The sequence below is a fragment of the Monodelphis domestica genome, chromosome 2 (assembly GCF_027887165.1).
Source record: "Monodelphis domestica isolate mMonDom1 chromosome 2, mMonDom1.pri, whole genome shotgun sequence".
In the NCBI taxonomy this organism is placed as follows: domain Eukaryota; kingdom Metazoa; phylum Chordata; class Mammalia; order Didelphimorphia; family Didelphidae; genus Monodelphis; species Monodelphis domestica.
This window is the reverse complement of record NC_077228.1, coordinates 33,537,990-33,556,555: the sequence shown is the minus strand read 5'-3', so window position 1 is coordinate 33,556,555 and position 18,566 is coordinate 33,537,990. Positions and strand designations below refer to the sequence as shown.

Below are 18,566 nucleotides of genomic sequence, written 5' to 3'. Positions count from 1 at the left end.
CAGACAAGCGCATCCTTCATGATGTGTGAGCTCAGGGGCTGCCAGGGGCCCTGCCACTCTCTGCTCTCCTCCCGCGACTCCTGGGAAATCTGGGCCAGCAGCCGGCTCCTCTGCAAAGCGGGGTGGGGAGAGAAGATGCCGGAGTCCCAGGGGGCAGATTCCGCGCCCTTGTGGGTGCCCTTCCTGCCCCCGGGGGTCATGCCAAGCTGCCTGTGGCACCTGCTGCGGGAGAAGAGGCAGATCCTCCAGGCTGGGGGGGCAGGAAGGGCCGGCGGCCAGGCGCTGGGGCTGCTGCTCTGACCACCGTCTCTGCCACACCCAAGCATCCTGGCTTTCTGGCAGGCGCCCACTGGCACTCGGTGCCCTGATGCCCATCCACCTGAAAGGGGAATGAACTTTACAGGGCAATCATTCACGGTTGACGCGGCTCGGCGCCTGCTGAGCCTCCGGGGCCACCCATCTGTCGAGGCCCCAGATCGACTCTGACAGCCCAGATGGAGACGGCCGGCCAGGGTCCCACCGTCAGCCCCCCACCCGAGCACAGACCAAAGTCCTTCCCAAAGCAAACGGTCAGCGCCCCAAACAATCCGGAGCAAATTCACACTAACTCTGGAAGCTCTCCATGGCTCCCCAGTGCCCCGAGCATCAAAGATCCTTCCTCATCCGCCTCCAGCTGCCCTTCCGCGCTCGCTCCCCACCATCCACTCCATCTGCCCTCTCCTGTCTACACTAGCTGTGCCCTCCCTCCTGCCTCCGTGTCTTAGGACCCCAGGCTCCCTTCAAGTCTCGGGTCCTTGTATGGTCCCGACAGGACTGCTCATGGCTCAGCCTTTCTCCCACTGCGGCTTCCCTCGCTCTAGGCCCTGGCCCACCTCCAGGACTCGCCTTGGCCGAGGGCTGAATCTGCTCCTCCTCGGGGAGCTCTATCTGCACCCCTGGCTCTCCTGGCCCCAAAGGGCTGAATCTCTGCCCCACACCCCAGGCTCACCCCTGAGCCCTTCTGCCCATGTCGAGTCTGCGTGCAGGCCATCTGGAGGGGCCCAAGCTGAGGGCCTGGGGCTCTGGCCGTGCACCCTCATGGCCCGCGTGGCCAGGCCACACGGTCGGAGGAGCTCATCATTCTTCCCTCTGGCTCCCTCACCAGCTCAGACCGTGCAGCCAGCCCCAGAAACCTCTGCACAGCCTGGGTCCGTGTTAAGGGCAGTCCTGAAATCCATCTGAGGGAAGCTCAGCTCTTAAACTGCCAACGTCCCGAGGCCTGTCGGGGAAGGTGCACCTGGCTTTGCGAGTTCCTGGGGAGCCCCATCCAGCCTGGCTCCCTGGGGGCTACGGAGGCCCAGCAGCTCAGCTCTGCCCACTCCCTCCTCTGAGAGCACTCAAGGGACCAACCAGAGCTAGGGGAGAAAGCAGGCCTGGGCAAGGGAAACGTTCCGTAGGGCCTGGTGGAACAGACCCCATGCCCATCAGCAAGGGGCAACACCCAAGCATGCACAAGGAAGACGGGTACCTTTTTCAGGTTAATCCACTGCTTGAAGTAATCAGCCACTGGCAACCCCAGGTAGTGGCACTGGCCAGGCAGCCTGCAAGAGAGCAGAGAGAACAGGTCAGGAGCTACCTTCTTCCAAGGAAGCCAAAGGCTGTCAGAGTCCTGTGTCTGAACCCTTCCAGGAGGTGCCAGGAAGGTATGAAGACCAAGGGGAAGCTGCCTGGGCCCTCTGGGAGCTGCCTCAGGGGTGGGAGAGTGAGTGGGGGGGTCATGGTGGGCTTCAAGGAGGAAGAGGCTCCTGTGCTGAGACCTCACAGATCAAAGGGAGGACTTGAGATGAGTCTCACTGAGAAAAGTCATGCCCATGAGTGCCCGGGGTCAATTTGGGAGGAAGGCAGGGAGCCACTGCCTTAGAAAGGGTTGGGGAGAGGGTGGCATCATCCTCTATCCCTCCCCTCAGGGCCCATCCACTAGTGCTTTGGCCATCATGCTCCAAGGCCCCATGAAAACAGAGGCCTGCTTCCTTTACGGGTCAGCGTCGAGGGCACCCACACGAGTATAAGAATATTCCTAGCAGAAAAGCATGCCCACTCCATCATAGCTGACGAGCCATCGCCGCCCTGACCAGGGATAGGAGCCCACCACATCTCCGGGGGTGCCCCGTTCCACTCTGGGGCTGTTCTCATGATTGGAAATGCTTCCAGAGAACAGACCCCCAAGTGGCTCCTTGCCCCTCCCAGGTCTGGGTCATCCACGAAACCCGCCGCCTTTGGCTTTATCCGGCAAGCACAGCCCCCTGGGGCACACCACTGCGGACCCTCAAAGGGACATGGATCTATCTGGGATGATTGCAGGGCTTCGTTTGAACCTCAGGCCCCTGCTGGCCTCCCCTCTCTAGACTACCGCTTGAAGATGGCCCTCCCCAGCCTGCTTGGCAGTCGCGGCTGCCGGGCCATTTGGCCCGGGGGCCTCGGGCCAGGGGACTTGACCTTTCCCGGGGCGGGCCTTCTCGCCGGGCCATTTGGGTCCTGTCCTCTCCACCCTAGCCTCCCTGCACTCCGGTCCTGCTTTTTCTCCAGGCTTCTTCCTTCCCCCACTGGGCACTCCGTGCCCCCGGCTGCCCTTGGCAGTCTCTGCCAGGTCTGCACTCTCCGCATTGTATCGGCTATGCCCCACTTCACTCTTCATCTCTGTAACTTTGCCCAAGCTGTGCCAGCACGAGGTCCTTCCTCCTCCCCGGGGCGCTGTTCTCCTGAGGAGCCCCTGAAATGCTTTCTCTGGCCTTCCTGGGCCAAAGCTGCGTGCCTGCCTCCCCCCGGGGCATGGGAGCTCCCTGAAGGCAGGGCTCAGCCTAACACAGGCCCTGGCCTGAGCCGGAGTGGGCACCGGTCCAGGGGCTGGGCTTTCTCCCTCCGAGGCTGCCCCCTAGGGCCCCTGGAGGGGGACAATCTCCCCCAGCAGGCTTCCCCTTCCCCTTCCTCTCCTCTCCACAGCCCAGACGCCTTGTCTTCCTTAATGGCGGCTCCCACTTCCATGATGCTGTAAGATCTGCAGTCTCCTCTGCTCCGCTGCCTTCCCAAAAGCCTCACGAGCGAGGGCTCCTCCTCAACCCCATCCTTGCTATCATTCTCAGGTTCAGGACCCGGAGGCTCAGAGGAAGGAGGGGACGCGTCCAGGGTCCCTGAGCCAGCCCAGCGCAGCCCAGGCACCCCGCAACACTCTCCTCCGTCGTGTGAACACAGTGCCTACTTTGCTGTCTGTATCCTCCGCATCACACTGGCCTAGAGGACACGAATTCGAGGCAGGCGTGGGCCGTGTCCCCAGCACAGTGCCTACCGCACAGCAGGCTTGCCGCCTGGGTCGAGATGGTGGCACCAGATCACAGGCAGAAGGCCGAGAGAGGCATAGTGGACAAGAGCTGGCCTAAGGCACAGAGGGCTGGGTCTGATGCCAGCTTAGGGACTGGTGACCCTGGACAAGTCATTTCCCCTTTCAGGCAGGGAGTGTCCCAGGAGACTCTTCAAGGCAAATTGCTAAGAGGTCGCCACCTGCAATGACAGAGGGAATCTCCTCCCCCGGGAGATCCCTTTACCCAGGAAATTCCAGGTTCAGCCCCTTCCTCTGCCAAGGGGAGCGCGGCAGAACACACAGGGCTAGTGGTCAGTGAAGTCAGACCCAAGGGGAGCAGGGAGGGAGGCCGAGAGCACTGGGCTGCCCTCGGTGAGCCCGAGCCCCAGAGCATCTCAAGGGCCTGGGAGACGGGATGGCCTGGAGGAAAGTGTCTCCGGGTTTTCAAAAGCAGCCAGAACATCACCCGCAGGCTTCAGGTCAGTAAGCCGGCCTTCGATTCTGGCAAAACTCTAGAAGCGGTGATTAAAGGGCGGCTCAGGAGCATCTGGAAAGGGCAGCTGGGCCTCGCCAGGAAAGGTCGGGCCAGCCTTGGGAGCCCGTCGGAGCACCAACAAATGAAGAGTCAGACACGGGAGGTGGGCACTCGGCAGAGCGGTGGCCAGCTCCCGGAAGGCAGGGCTGGTGCCCTCTGCCCTGGGGTGCCCCCCAGAGGAGCCTCCTCGGCTCTCTCCCTGGCGGGGGGACGGCAGCCGGGCAAAGGGAACCCCAAGGAAATAGATGGAGAAGTCCGGCCTGCCGACATCTTGCCTAATGCTCCTCGGCACCCCCAAGCCCCGGGAGGGCCCCGCCCCGCCCCCATTCCAGCCAGGTTTACAGGGGCTCAGATTTGCTGGCGGCTGGCATGGCTGGGCCTGTTGTCATCTGGTCGTGCTTACTGCTGCCGTCAAATGAAATTTTATACACGCAGCCAGCCCACAGGTGCAGGCCGCCCGCCCTCGCTTTACGAGGGGCTTGCATGGCGTCATTGGCAGCCAATGGGGAAGAGCCAATTATGCCTCGGCCGTAAAATGGAACCACTTTCTTGCACACATAACTGGCTTCATTCCCTAGGCAGGGCCTTTGGACGGCAGCGGCCCTCTGCTCCTGGCTCCAGAGGGGCTGGAACAGGAGTGCCTTCCCTCAGGGTAGACCCGTCTCTCTAGCTGAGGCTAAGGGGGGGCCCCTGCCCAGCACACAAACCCAACCAGGGGGAGAACCCTGTTTGTCCATGAGCAGCCCCCCCTTCCCTCCATGCAAATGAGAAGTAAGGGGGCAGCAGTGGCCTTGGAGTCAGGAGAGCCGAGTTCCAGTCCCACCTCTGACCCTTACTAGCCAGGGACCATCTGAACAAGCCATTGACCCTCTCTCACAGTGTTAGCTTGCTCCCGTGCAGATGGGGGCTTGCAAACCAGTCACAGCCACACTACCGATCTCGGAGGGGTGTTCTAGAGAGAGCCAAAACCAAACCTCGTAAGCGGGTAAAGCGGGCCAAGCACTATCCAAACACGAGCCGCAGCGATGGCGGGGATGGGGACGCCGTGCTTCCTCCCAGGCCCCCCCAAACATGAGGCACGGTCTCCCGCCGTGCCCCCTCCACGGGATTACGCGGGAGTTGGGGGTCTGGGTCAAGGAACAGAAGAGGCACACGTGCTCTTGGGCCATTTCCAAATACGCATCCCTGGCAGGCTGTTACTTCAAACTAAAGGAACAACCCGAGACCCTTCTCTCCCTTCGGCATGCGACAGTCCTCTGGACCCCGGCTACACACTTAGAAGTATAAAGCAGAGGCAGGGGGCAAAAAGGGGGCGAAGGACACCCCCAACCCCAGCTCGGAGGAGACGACATCTCTGGCGCTGAACAAGCCCAAGGCCCCACCTGCCAAGTGGGCCGGAGTCACCCCACCCCCCCAGCCCTGATGGCAAACAGGTGTGCCAGAGTGAGGCGCTCATTAAATGGAGAATGCGGGAACATTCCCCCACGGCCTGCTGCCTAATGGGCCCAGGGAATTGGCAGACCCATCAGGGGAAGGGGCTGTGCTTTGAAGAGCAGGTTTGAGGGGAGAGAGGAAGGGAGGGGAAGCAGAGCACCAGACAGAAACCCCCTGGGCGACTCTTCAGACGGCTCAGCTCCGGCTGCAGGTTCCCCAAGGGGGGCCCCTTCGGTGCTGGGCCCTTGTCCAGGCAAACCTCCCAGCACCCATATTCACACAGGCCGCGCAGAGAAGCCAGTGCCAGGGGGGCAGATGGGGCCACCTCGGTAACAAGCAGGGATGCTCCGCTGGCACACCTGGGAGGTCTGTGATGTCCCGGAATGGCCAGAAGTCTCTGAGGGAGGGGCTAAAATGATCCTCACTTGCAGAGGAAGAAACTGAGGCACAGAGCAGGAAAGCGATGGGCACAGGATTCCCTAGCTAGGACTGGCTGGCCCTGAGGTTGGACAGACGGCTCCTTAGAGCTCAGCCACCCTGGGCAGATGGGCAGGCCACAAACAGTACTGTCTTGTTTTACAAACCCAGAGTCTGAGGCTCCCACAAGGACCACTTGATGGCAAAGGACATTGAGAGTGGTCTTGTGGGGCAGCCAGGTAGCTCAGTGGATTGACAGCCAGGCTTAGAGACAGGAGATCCTGGGTTCAAATCTGGCCTCAGATGCTTCCTAGCTGGGTGACTCTGGGCAAGTCACTTGACCCTCTGCCTAGCCATGACCACTCTTCTGTCTTGGAACCAATACTCAGTATTGATTCTAGGAAGGAAGATAAAGGGTTAAAAAGAAAAAAGAATGGTCTGGGATTTGTACCATGGGCCTTTGGCTGGCTCCTCCTATATCTATCCCTGGGGAGTCTGCACAAGCACCCCCAGGCTGCCTGGTAAGGGGAATGCCATCTGGACTAGACTTCAGGGAGAATTGTTCTTGGGCAGAGGCTCTCCCTGGTACAAGTACTCGGGCATCTTCGCCACCCCCATCCCTCTAAGGTCTAGGGCAGAAGCCTGAAGGCCCAAAGAGGAACCCTAATTATTCAGAGGGTCACACTAGGAAATAGAGGCATCTCTGTCATCAGGAACCCCATTTTGCCTCTCTTCTGGGGCTGATCCATGCTAACACAATTTAAAAAGCTGACTGGCAAGCCAGAATGCTAATTTATTAACGATGACCCGTTGCCCAGACCCCATCTTGAGCCTGCCTCAGTGGTGAAGCCCCTCCTCCATGGATTAACGTGGGCATACGACGAGCAGAGGCGAGGGAAAGGGAAGGCTGGGGCCCTTCGCCCCCTGCACCGCTGGGACCGTGCTGTAGAATGCACAAAGAATGCAGTGGAAGTTGGGCAGGGGCAGAAAAGCTTCGAGACCATGAAGAGGGGATGGGATATGCTGACAAGCTTCCGCTCATTCCATGGGCTCTGCTTAGCCCTTCGGGGCAGAAGCAGGCACCCTGATGGAGGTTACAGAGAAGTAGACTGAGGCCTGAGAGAAATTCAGTCTGAAGACGAATCCCTGGAGGCATTTCAGCAGACATCTTGGGCATTTGGGGGATTCCCTCGGTCATGGCTGCCTCGGAGGCCCTGGTGATCTCAGCCCGCACACGGGCAGGTAGGGGAGAGCGAAGGGGGACGCTGGCGTCTTTGTCTCTCTGCTCCTCTGTCTGTCACCGGGAGCCAGCAGTTCTCCAATCCCGGAAGAAATCAACAGCCCCGGTGATAAACGGCCCCGCTTTCGTTATCACTTTTCCTTAAGTTGAGGAGAGTGGCTGATGATGGATGGGCTGGAGTTTGGTTATCAGGGCGGGCTGTCAGCCAGGGGTGCCTATCTCCTCCCACACCGCACAGGGCATCATTACAGGATGGCATCGAGATGAAATATGACCCAGCGAATGGAAGGAGAGAAAGGATGGGATTAAACATGGAGCCAATTGAGCAACAATGAGAGAGGAGCGTGAGGCTGGGCCCTTATCGGGCTTGTGACACCTTTTATCTCCGCCTGGTTAGAACGCACAGGGCACAAATTGGTCCTTCCTCCCCCATTGTATCCTCTTGTACAAACAGAGACAGATAAAATGTGTCACCACTGAGATAGCATATCAGCTTAACCCTAATTATTCAGGGGGTCAAACTAGGAAATAGGGGCCTCGTTTCAACAGGTTCCTCCATCTCAGCTCTCAGCCGCCAACCACGTGGAGAGGAGGGGTGGCGGGGGGCGGGGGGGGGGAGAGGGACCAAGGGAAGGAGAAGGGAGGCAAGGGGAGGAAAAAGAGGAGAGAGGAGAAAGGGAGGAGGAAAAAGAAGGGAAGGAAGGGGAGGCACAGGCAGGCAGGCTTGGGACCAAGCCATGTATATGGGCGGTGCTGGCAGACACCCAATTGCCACCTAAACTTCTTACTAATGGGGGGATAAGGGTAGGTGGTTCAGGGCCGTCCCTAGCCCTCCCCTCTGGTAGCCTTGGTTCCCATTGCTAGGAGAGGCCCAGCTGAATTGGGGCTGGTGCTTCCTTGAGGGTCAGGCCAGGACAGGGCAGCACTAGCTGTATTCACCCCAAAGCAAGCAGTTCCTGGGTGAGGGCTCCATGTGAGTTCCCTACTGGTGACACAGGTGAGAGGGGCAAGGGGCAGCTCCAGGCATTCCTCGTGGGCCACGTCAAGAAGCCTGCTGCCTTTGGGTCTGGGAATGAATTCCCCTGTAGGAGAGCCCCCAACACCCAACAGCTGAGCACCTGGGACTGAGGGGGCGCCCCAAGGGCAGGGCCTGCCATGGCCACCTCTGCTTTCCGGGGTGCAGCCCTCAGAGAAGAAGGAATCTAGCCCCTCCTCCTCGGCTCCCCAGAAGCCTCTGCTGCAGCCCTCGCCCTCGCCCCGAGGGAGAGCGGCAGGGTCCCTTTACAAGTACAGTCTGCAGAGATGATACACTTGCCGGGGACTGTAGAGGGTCAGAAGAGAGGGCTGTTTTAAATACCAACTTGACAGCCAGCTCCTTGTCTGTCTTCTCCCCCCACCACTCCAAACTTGTCATGGTACAAGAAGTCTATAAGCAGCCATCAGCTTTAAATATCAGTGTTCGTGAAGCGGAGGAGCGGGAAGGAGACAGTGAGCGCCTCGGTCTGCCCGCCCGCCCGCCGTCGCTGGCTGTCAGGGTGCGCTAATGAATCTCACCAGCAGCAGCCACGCTTCCCGTTGGGGGTGGGGGTGGGGGTGGGAGGGGGCCTGCGAGGAGGAGGAGGAAGCCTTCCAGTGAGAGGTCTACACAGCAGGGAAATGTCTTTCTGAAGCCCCTCTGTTAATGAATGTCACTGCAGAGCCCAGAGCTGCCTAGGTGGTCTTGCAGGAGGTGGCGAGCTGGGCTCTGGGCCACCTAAGCCCCCACCTGGCCCACAGACAAAGGAGCTGCCTGCCAGGAGGCAGCAGAACGTGCCGCAGATGGGGAGGGAGGGTCAGAAAGAAAACCCAAGGTGGGCAGCGCAAGCCACGTCAAGGGCCAGGGGGGCTCCCTGACTAAGCCTGGAGGCCAGTCCTCTGCTCAACAGCAAAGCTTTCCCTCTCCCACCCACACGTGTCCCTCCTAGGGATTGGTGAAGACCAGGCCGGAGAGCACTGGGTACTCTGCAAAGGGAGAGCTCAGGCCAGGGACCCCCTTACTGGGACGCCCCTGCGGGCGCCCCAGCCTTCTTTGTCTTTCTGGCATGACAAGCAGATGATGGAGTGTGGATCTGCCCATGGACAACTCAACATCTGACTTGTTGGGACCAGGGACCAGCTGCACCTCCAGCTGAAGCCCTGCGGAGTCAAGGAGGGCGCCAGCCCCCCACCCAAAGCCATTGAGGGGAACCGGAAGGGAAAAAGGAGCCTAGGTCCTTGCTGGAACAGGGGAAGCCCAGCTGCCCTAGAGCCCAACAAAGCATAGGGTACAAGGGCAGCTTGCTGTGCCCCCTGCTCTCCCATAAGGCTGCACGAGAAAGGAAAGCAGAGCCCAAGGGGGACCTACCTTAAGCCCTCACGTGCAGAACTGGCCATCTAGCCTTGGCAGTTCAATAGGCTTTGATTGAGCCCCTATGATGTGCTAGACCCAGGGAACACAAAACTCCCCCCAGGCCCTGTCCTCAAGGGCCTTCTCTGACCAGCTCTCAGGTGCTCTGCGGGTCCCAGGAGGCACCACCTCAACAAGGCCAAGGTCTGAGGCAGCCTGGGTAGAGGCCCCGGGACTGGGAGCAAGCTGGAGGTCCTGACCCCTGGATCGATCACCCAACACTGCATCCACGGAGGGAAGGGCAGAGAACCGTGTGCTGGGGCTTGGGGCTCAAGGTACAGGGAGGCACGAAGGAACCAGAAGTCCTACCTGAATGCCCCTCGTGTGTTTTGGCTTCCCACCTTTGGGCAGGGGAGTCTGACCAAGTCCCTTCCTCTCATGGGGCATGGCCTGGATCCTGTGCCCAAATGCTCAGGATGGTCTGCCTGCACAGGGCCCTGGGGAGTGTCTAACACCCAGGCCAGAGGAGAAACTGAGGACGAGAGCCTTCAGCGGGACCCCTTTCTCAGGACTCATCTGTGAAAGGGAATGAACTTAGCAACTCAAGGTTAGAAGGAAGGAACCACAAGAGCCTTGCCATGTACCAGACCTGGGCAAATGCCTGGAAAGCCAGGCCAGGGCTCCTCTGTCACTAGAAGCACCCCCTACCCGCCCCCCGCAATTGTAGGGCCTCGTCTCTGGACCCGTTTCTTCACCTGCAGAACTAGGGGCGAGCCACGTTGGAGGGCTCGGTCAACATCCTATGGGGATGGCTGCGGAGACACCTCGGGCTCCACGGGTCACATTGGACATGTGCTATGGCTTCTTGAGCTCTGTGTGCCAGTGTACCTGCTCTCTGGGGGGGCAACTCCTCCCAGCAGCCTGACCAAGCCGTAGGGGCTTGTGCCTTCCTGTCCTCTGGTGGGGCCAGGCCCGACCACCCCCTGCTTCTGCCAAGGCTCCTCCTGGCTTGCCACGCACCCCAGCCCCGGCAGATTGTGCCCATCCAGGAACCCAAAGGCAGGTATCCCGAGTTCCCATCCCAGGGGCGCCTCCCCAGCCTCCCCAGCGCAGCAGGTGGGCGGGCTCCAGAAGAAGCCTCGGCCCTGGCACCAACCCTACACCCAGGGAGCAAAACGCATTTAATTTCCGCTTGGCTCCCGATGGCCGAGATGAAAGGACGTCACCTGCGCCGGGGCTGGCAGGCAATGGTTGTTCCTGCTGGAACATGCTAGGAAATCAGCCAGGCATGCCCTGCTGGGCAGGGGCAGGGGCAGGCCGGGGCTGCTCCTTCCAGGAGCTACTCACACTAATCCCCTTTCTGGGTCAAGAGCCCAGAGTGGCCCAAACCTCCAGGGAGCTTCCCAAAGCCCACCCATATCCTGCTCTAGTCCCAGAGCATGTCTGGCTAGCAGGGGGCTGCAGGGGAGGCTATTCCCACTCACTTCTGCGCTTGGGACACAGTGAGTGCGGTTACTTGCCTGGACCACATTCACCGCCATCTGGGAAGTGTGAGCACCTCCTTCATTGTCCACTCATCCCCCTGCCCTTCCAAGCTAGCGCCCTCCAGAGGCGCTTGTTCTGGGCCGGCGGGGGCAATGTCACACCGCCCGGGGGGAAGGTGGGCAGCTCTCAGCCCAAGATGGCTGCCTTGGGGGCGAGGAGGCAGAGCGCCCTCACAGCGAGGACCGCCCGGGCAGCCGCACATCATGGAGGCGACCTTTGCAAGCAGTGTCGTCTGCCTCGGATAAATCCACAAATGGCACCTGTTGCCATCGCTGCGCTCCTAAAGCGCCTCCCAGGGCCTGGGCCACACGTCACACTTGGCCCAACCACTTTAGGCTCAGATCTGGAGCCTGGGGTGGTCGACGACCCTGACGGGTCCTAAGTGCAGCTGGCACGGTGGGGCACAAGCCCATCCGCTCTGGATGCTGCTCTGCGGCGGACACGTTGGCCTTGTCCTAATGCTGGCACATCTCCAGGCAACGGGGCTCTCTGACTGCAGCAGAATGCCCGAGGGGCTTGGGGGGCCGGGGTACTACTGAGCAGCCCGAGGGCACGGCATAGGCCATCCAACAGCGAATGTCCCGCAACCCACTGCGCTTTGCCATCTGAGTCAAAGCAGCGGGACAGGACCCTGGCACCAAAGGGCACCTCCAGAATCCCCCAAGACCACCCAGGTCCCCTGGGCTCAAAGCCTTCTCCCCACACCAGGGCCGCCCCACAAGGGGGCCAGAAGCTGGAAAGCCGAGCTTTTGTTCGGGCCCTTCCTGCCACTGGCACTTGTGGCCCTCCCGAGGGCTGGCGCATCGCTGCCAGACAATGGGAGGGCAAAGGACAGCTGCACCAATTAGAATGCAGGGCAATTCAGGAGCTCTTTAGCAGCCTGACCCAGGAGGTCACCGCAGCCGACTCCCATCCCTGGATAAATATTGGATGAGGCGGCGCGGGCTGAGCCCCCTCAAGTATTCCTCCAGCGCTCCCCCCACCCCCTGTACAGTCCAGCAGCTTCCAGCCGGACCCCAAAGCAGCAGCCGCCGCGTTATTTCCTGGCTGACAGTCAGGGAGATCCCTCCCTCCACTTAGGGTCCGCTTGTCAAAAATGAGCCCGCCCTGTGGCGTGGGGGGCATCGGTGACTCCCCAGCAGCCCCTGGCCTCGAGGCCCAGAAGGACAGGATGGTGGTGGGCAGGCAGGCAGGCACCGTCGCCCTCCCCCAAAGCGGCTTCCTTGCACCCTGACGGGCCTCTGAAGCCTGAGAGCTGTTTGCAGTCAGCCCCGGGATTTGTTAGTAATTATCTCCACCGTGTCACATGCTGTCACTCAGTTAACAAAGAGACAGGCTGCCTGAGGCTGCGTGCAAGAAGGAATCAGGAGGAGGAAGGAGGGCCTGTCAGGCTCCCCCAGCGGGCGGCGGCGGCGGCGTCTTCCCCAAAGCAGAGCCCTCAGCAGACAGGGAAGGGGCTTTCGGAAGCCTCCCATCTCGTTACTGGCCTGCCCCCCTCTCCTCGCTGCCCGACACCCAACCCAGAGACCGTCTCCTGGGGCCGCACACCTCTGGGGGCAAGTGCGCCCTCACTGTCCCCTTGGCCCCTGAAGACAGAGCCCAGCGCCCCGGAGAAGCCAGCCCCCCAAAGCCAACAGGGGCCACTCCCAGAGCGGCACACCAGCCCTCAGCCATGGCGCGGCGTCACCTGCTGGCACGGGTGCGCATGTCTGTGTGTGCGTGTCCCCATGATGAAAGGCGCCCACTGGGCCGGGCTGCCCGGAGCCCCGTCTGCACAAAGGCAGCCGATTTGCTTTAGAGCCACCTAATGTCTCCATTACCCTGGCTGGGAATTAGAGAACAGATTGTCAGGGGCTGACAAAACAGGGGTCACTCACCTTGCAGGCATGGGAAGCTGGAGATTAATTCTCTCCTCCAGCAGACAGAATCAGCCTCCAGGATGCTCACGGGGAAACGTGGACCTGAGAAACCCTCTCCCTACCTCACACCGGAGCAGGAGCAGCCGCAGCTGCCGGCAGCAAGCGCGCCAGAGCCAGGGGCTGCGGGGAGAGGGCCCCGGGCCCCCGCTTCACCCCTCTTTCTGCCCTGGTGACCCCCAGGCGGGGCCGCTCAGGATCTAAGTGCCTGGAGAAGAGCCTCAACGGCTCCTTCTGTAAAACGGGAGGGACGGTGCCGACATGAGACATACGCTCTGTAGAACTTGAACCCTCCAGAATGGAAGCTCCAGGGTGGCACCTGAGGCCTGAGAGCTCATCCATGCTGGATGCAGGGCTGCCTCTGGCTGAAGTGACCCAAGCTGGGCTCTAGCACACCAGCACAGAGGTCTTTCTTGGGGGGCAGGCAGAATTCCTCCCTGCCCGGGGCAGCCAGTGAATAGACAGGCCTGAAAAGGAGAGGTCCTGGGTTCAAATCTGCCCTCAGACACTTCCCAGCTGGGTGACCCTGGGCAAGTTCCTTGAGCCCCATGGCCTGGCCCTTACTGCTCTTCTGCCACGGAACCAACACCCAGTATGGATTCTAAGGCAGAAGGTGAGGGCTTAAAAAAAGCCTCTCCTGTCCCCCCAAACAGCCTCATTTGGGAGGAGGGGGCGACCTTTGGCTCCCAAGGTGGGGCTTGGCCAAGGAGGGCCTTCATAAACTACATCTGCCTGGCCGGTCCAGCCTGCACACAGAGGATTAAAATGGTAAATAAAATTAAGCCTGGGCATAACTCATGGTTAAGAATTCGCTAATGTGAGCCGGGAGCCACGCCCCCAGCCGTAAAGCCTTCAAGCCCAGGCCGGTGCTTTATGGCTGCAGCAGGCCCAGAGCACTTCCCTCTCACCACAGACATAACCAGGGAGAACTTGTGGGCAAGTGGTCTCCTGGAACGGCGCCAGCTCCAGAGAACGCCGGGCCCTCCTGTCCCCTCTGCGCACGGGGGAAGGGCTGGGCACCTGCACAGCCCCCCGCCTGGCTCCCGAGTCGGATGGAGTCCAGGCTCCTTCCAAGGATGGGCGGGCTGAGACGTAGCAGAGCCAGGATTAGAACCCAGGACTCGTTCCCCTGGCTTGGCAGAGCGAACCACCCAGAGAACAGCAGATTCAGCTTCTTCCTGCCAAGATCCTCAGTCTGGCATTCAAGGCCTTCCCACCAGGGTTCTAATTTCTCTTTCCTTCCTGCTCTCCTCTTAAGGCATCTGGGGCCACAATGGACCAGGTGCCAGGACTAGTGCCATCTCCACCATTAACTAGCAAGTTGCTGAACCTCTCCCAGGATGTTCCCTCATCAGAAATAATGGCCCTTACGGATACTTGTCTCCCGCCCTGTCCCCAGGGTTGGCTCCAGAATCAAATTCAGCCTGCACAAGCTGCTAACAAATGCCATGATCCCAGTCAGTGGGAGGGGGCTTCAAGGAGGTTCCCATCCCCCGGGGCCACCAGGGAAAGCAGCGCGTCCCGAAGGCCCGAGGAGCTCCAGTCCAGCCTGGGCACCAGCCTGCCTGCAGAAGAGTGCAGTCGGCCAACAAGGACAGGGGCGGCTGCAAGGGGGCCCAGGCTGGCCCAGCCCCGGTCACGGCCCCCTTGGGGCTGCCAGGCCCAGAGCAGAGACCGCTGCGGGAAGAGGGCCGCCCGCGCCGTGGCAGCACCTCCTCCCACAGGCTGCTCACAGCAGGTGAAATGAATCTTCTCCCTGAGCTCTCGCAGGCCTAAGGCCCTGTTAGGCTAACGAGGCCATCTCCCCACTAATGCATTTGAGCTTGGCAGGCCTGCGCTCCCCCCCATCAGCTGCTCCAGGTATCTCTCCTTTAATTAATACCACTGGCGAGTCTCCGCAGGGAACGTCACCCACAATGAATGGCTCTCTCTCATTAGAGCTGGGCTGATAGATTCAGGAGGAGGCGGAGGACACACGAAGCCTCTGCTAACAAGGGGCAGCGGCTGCGGTGCCCGCTGTGGGCTCCTGCCCGGGGCTCCCCCCTTGGAGGCCCGGCACTGAGCCCCGGAGAGGCCGTTAGAGGGACCTGGAAAGAGCAGTTCAGCTCTGGGCACGTTCTGAGAACAGGTAAGCAAATAGGGCAAGGCCTGCCCCAGCGTGGCCCTGCCAAGCTGTCTGGGGCTTCTGCTCTGAGTCTCACCCGCTACGGCCACAGGCCAGGCCTGGAAGGCCACCTACACAGACCAGGCCAGGAATCCTGGGAAGGGGAGGGCCAGACTCTCCACTTCTGAATCCTCTGGTGGGCAGGGAGGTGGCAGGTGGAATGGCTGTGCAGAGGGAGGTGCCCATCTCCACCGGGCACCGAGGCCAGGGGAAGGGGTCCCACACAATCTGAGCCCTGCTTGGAAGCAGCTTCAGGTTTCCCAGCTGGCCAGCTCCAAGCAACTCCTTTATAACTAGCCCGAGAAGGGAAAACAGGGTGTGCGGAGGCCTCAGGCCCCCACGGAGGCTCGGGCTATCTCATTCCAACAAGCTTGGAGCCCCTCCAGGAGGAGGATGCCCATCTCTGCTCCCCTCTGGGACAGCTCTTGCAGCCACAGAGCCTCCAGCGGCCTCCTGGGGCCAAGCAAGACAAGCCTGATCCCTCCCCCAGGGCACCCGGCTCTCTGGCAGGCCAAGGGAGCCCCCCAGGCTACACAGCCCCAAGGCCAACACTACCAGAAACATGCAATTCAGTCGGAAAGGTTTTATTAAGCACAGACTACCTATGTGCCAGGCCTGGACCCAGGAGCTTCCCGGCGCCCTGGAGGACTCGTCCTGGGGGCAGAGATGCTCATGGGGTAGGAGCTGGTCATGGGCAAGGCATGAAGGGGAGGGGAAGCCAGCCTGGAGAGGGCCTTGAATGCACATCTCCCTGGCTACCATTTTAGGCAGCAAATCCAAGATTTGCCCCAGCCAGATCTTTCTCCCACAGGGTGATCTCTGCCCAGGAGCCAAGGGCCAAATCCGGTGGGGCGGGGGAGGACACAGATTGGCAAGAGCAGCACAAGGCCGAGCCCTGGGAATACAAAGAATGGCGACGCCCCAGCTCCTAGAGGGGAGAACACTTGTCCAGAACTAGGCAGAGACCCTGGAAGGACTCCCCTGCTGGTGATCCCTCTTTCCTTCAGTGGGCCCTCCTGGAGAAGGCCTCCCTCGTCCCGGCTGCCCTCCATTCACACCCTCCGTGGGGCTCAGGACAAGTCCAAGGATGGAGGGACTCTCCCCTCCTTGGCGTGCCAGCCCTGCTCTCCCTAATGTGCCAAGATGGCCTTCTCTTCTCTGGCTATTCTGCCATCAGGCAGGAGGTCCTCTCACCCCCAGATCCTCTTCAGGATGACTATGCTGGGCCCGTGGTTAGGCGCCGGGTCAGGTCCTTCCCAAGAGGCCCACCTGAGGCCAGGTAAAGCTGCTGGAGGCCTCGGGCCCCACCTCTCAGTCTCCCCTGTGGGAAGAGGGGCTCCCGGAGGGCAGGGCTATCCCGCCTGCAGAGTAAGCTGACCCTGGGCCCTCCCCAGCAGCCCTCCTGGGGCTCCAAGCGAGGCTTTTACCAGATCAAGTCAGAATGTTGGTAAAGTGCCCAGCAGGTGCGCAATGCTTATTCCCTTCCCTTTAGTGCAAGGACAAGCCAGACACGCTGAAAGTCAGAAGGCCTGGGGAGGCCTACGGGCAGGAAGAGCTGGGTGGGAATCCTGCTGGAGACACTTCTGGGCTGTGGGACTCCAGGAACTCACTGGATTTCTGTCTCCTCACCTGCAAAATGGCTCTAAAAATAGCATCCACTCCCTGCTTGTCCTGCCGCTCCCAGAGCCAGCCTCTGCAGTGCTGTACAAGCCTGAAAGGGCTCCAGAGAAATGATACGCCGCCACCTCCTCACTGGCACCGAAAGCCTCTGGTCTGGCCTCGCAAACTGCTTTTCAGCCACCTCAAATGCAATGACGTAAAGATGTTTTTATTTTTCTAAACCCTCACCCTCTGCCTTCAAATCAGTACTGCATATGGGTTCTGAGGCACGAAAGCAATAAGGGCTAGGCAATGGGGTGAAATGACACGCCCAGGGTCACACTGCTGGGAAGTGTCTGAGACCAATTGGAACCCAGGACCTCCCAGCGCCAGGCTTAGTACACTGAGCCACCTAGCTGCTCTTAACCTAAAGATGTCTTAAGAGTACTCCTCTTTTCCCCCAAACCTCCCTTTTTTCTAACTTCTCACTGCTGTCAAGGGTACCCCCCCCCCCAGCTCTGTGATCCAGAGACACTGGCCTCCTCGCAAAATATTTTTACTGGCTGACCTCCCCCCCCCCCCCCCACCTGGTACGTTCTCCCTGCTTATCTCTGCTTCTGGTTTCCTTCTAGTGTCACCTCCTCCAGGAAGCCTTTCCTGATGCCCCTGAACGTGTCCGCCTGTCATTCCACTCCCTTGGTCCCATCTGTAGCTCATTTGTCCAGTCACTTGCAAGCTGTCTCTCCATTAGATTGGGAGCTCCCTGAGAGCAGGGAAGGCCTCTTTGCTTTTCTTTGTATGTCTCGCACTTAGCACAGGGCCCGGCCCACAGCAGGCCTTCATCAGTGCTCCTTGGCTGACTGCCCCGTTCCCCAGCCAGTGCCCCCTCCCCGGCCCTACCAGGCAGGCGGCTCCCTTGGCCAGAGAAGGCTGCTGCCGCCAAGGGGCCCGGGCAGGGCATGCAGCCCTCCACGTACTCCCCCTTCGAGCTGGGCTCCTCCCTCCCTTCCAGGGATCAGCTTCCTCCTCTCCTCGCCTGCCCAGAAAGAGATGTAGCTCAGTTCCGCTTTGCTAAACCCTATTTGGCCGTGTGTCTAAACACATGCAAACTTAATTAGTTCAGGAGGGGAGCCTGGGCGTTTGTGGTGATGGATAAAAGTAATGGGAAATGAGACAAGTCAGGGCTGGCAGGGAGTTCTCACTCACGCTCCGTCCCTGGCAGGCCGCTAATCAGAGGTGACTCGCCTCGCGGCGGCAGCCAATCGGCACGCCGCAGGGTGATGGGCACCTCGCTAACAGCCTCCTTCCCCGGCCTCGGCGGCAGCAACAGCATTTCCCCTCGGCCCGAGACCAGTGCTCCGGGCCCACCGTCTCTGAGCCAAGACCTGGCGCCATTTCCTTCAATCAAGGACTCGGGAGGTGGCCACCCTAGGCTAGGCTAGGACCATGGTCCCCCGGCCACCCCCTCCCCCAAACTGGGGGGTCAAAGGGACTTCCTTCTTGACAGACCCCACCCAGAAGCCTGGCGACCACCCCCGGGGCACGGCGCTCCGCCATGCACCGCTCTCTTCACAGGAACATGCCCCAGCCAGGGGCGCCTCGCTTCTGCCCCAGCTCCCCGAAGCCCCTCCTTCCACTAGGGGCCGGTGCTCCTGGCTTGAAAGCTTTTCCCGAGCTGCTCCCGGCCTCTGCCACACCGAGAGTTTGCCAGGAAGGTGCCAGGGAGAGGCTGCCGGGGAATTCAGCCCCCATTCCAGACCATGCAAGCAACTGAGAGCAAGCGCCCAGCCACCCCGCCTCAAAGGTCAGAGGGCAGCAACCCCAAGTATGGGGGAAGAGGTGGGAGCGCAGCTCTTCCCCCAACCTCCAGGTGGGAAGCCCTTGGATGCTGAGCACAGAAGGGAGGGTCGCTCCCCCCACTCCCACTCAGCCCGGAGAGCTAGCTTCGGCCATCGCCTTTGTTATCCTTCGGGGTCCGTACGGCCCCCCAGGCTTTACGCACCCCAAATGGGGGGCA

At 60.7% G+C, this 18,566-nt stretch overlaps 1 protein-coding gene across 1 annotated transcript in view; it reads right to left on the bottom strand.

Moving 5' to 3' along the window:
* ERI3 (ERI1 exoribonuclease family member 3) overlaps positions 1 to 18,566 on the bottom strand; it is a 143,084-nt gene that overhangs the window by 74,849 nt on the left and 49,669 nt on the right. Inside the window, 1 exon segment of the mRNA XM_007507846.3 lies at positions 1,508 to 1,580. Coding sequence (XP_007507908.2) covers positions 1,508 to 1,580 — 73 coding nt within the window.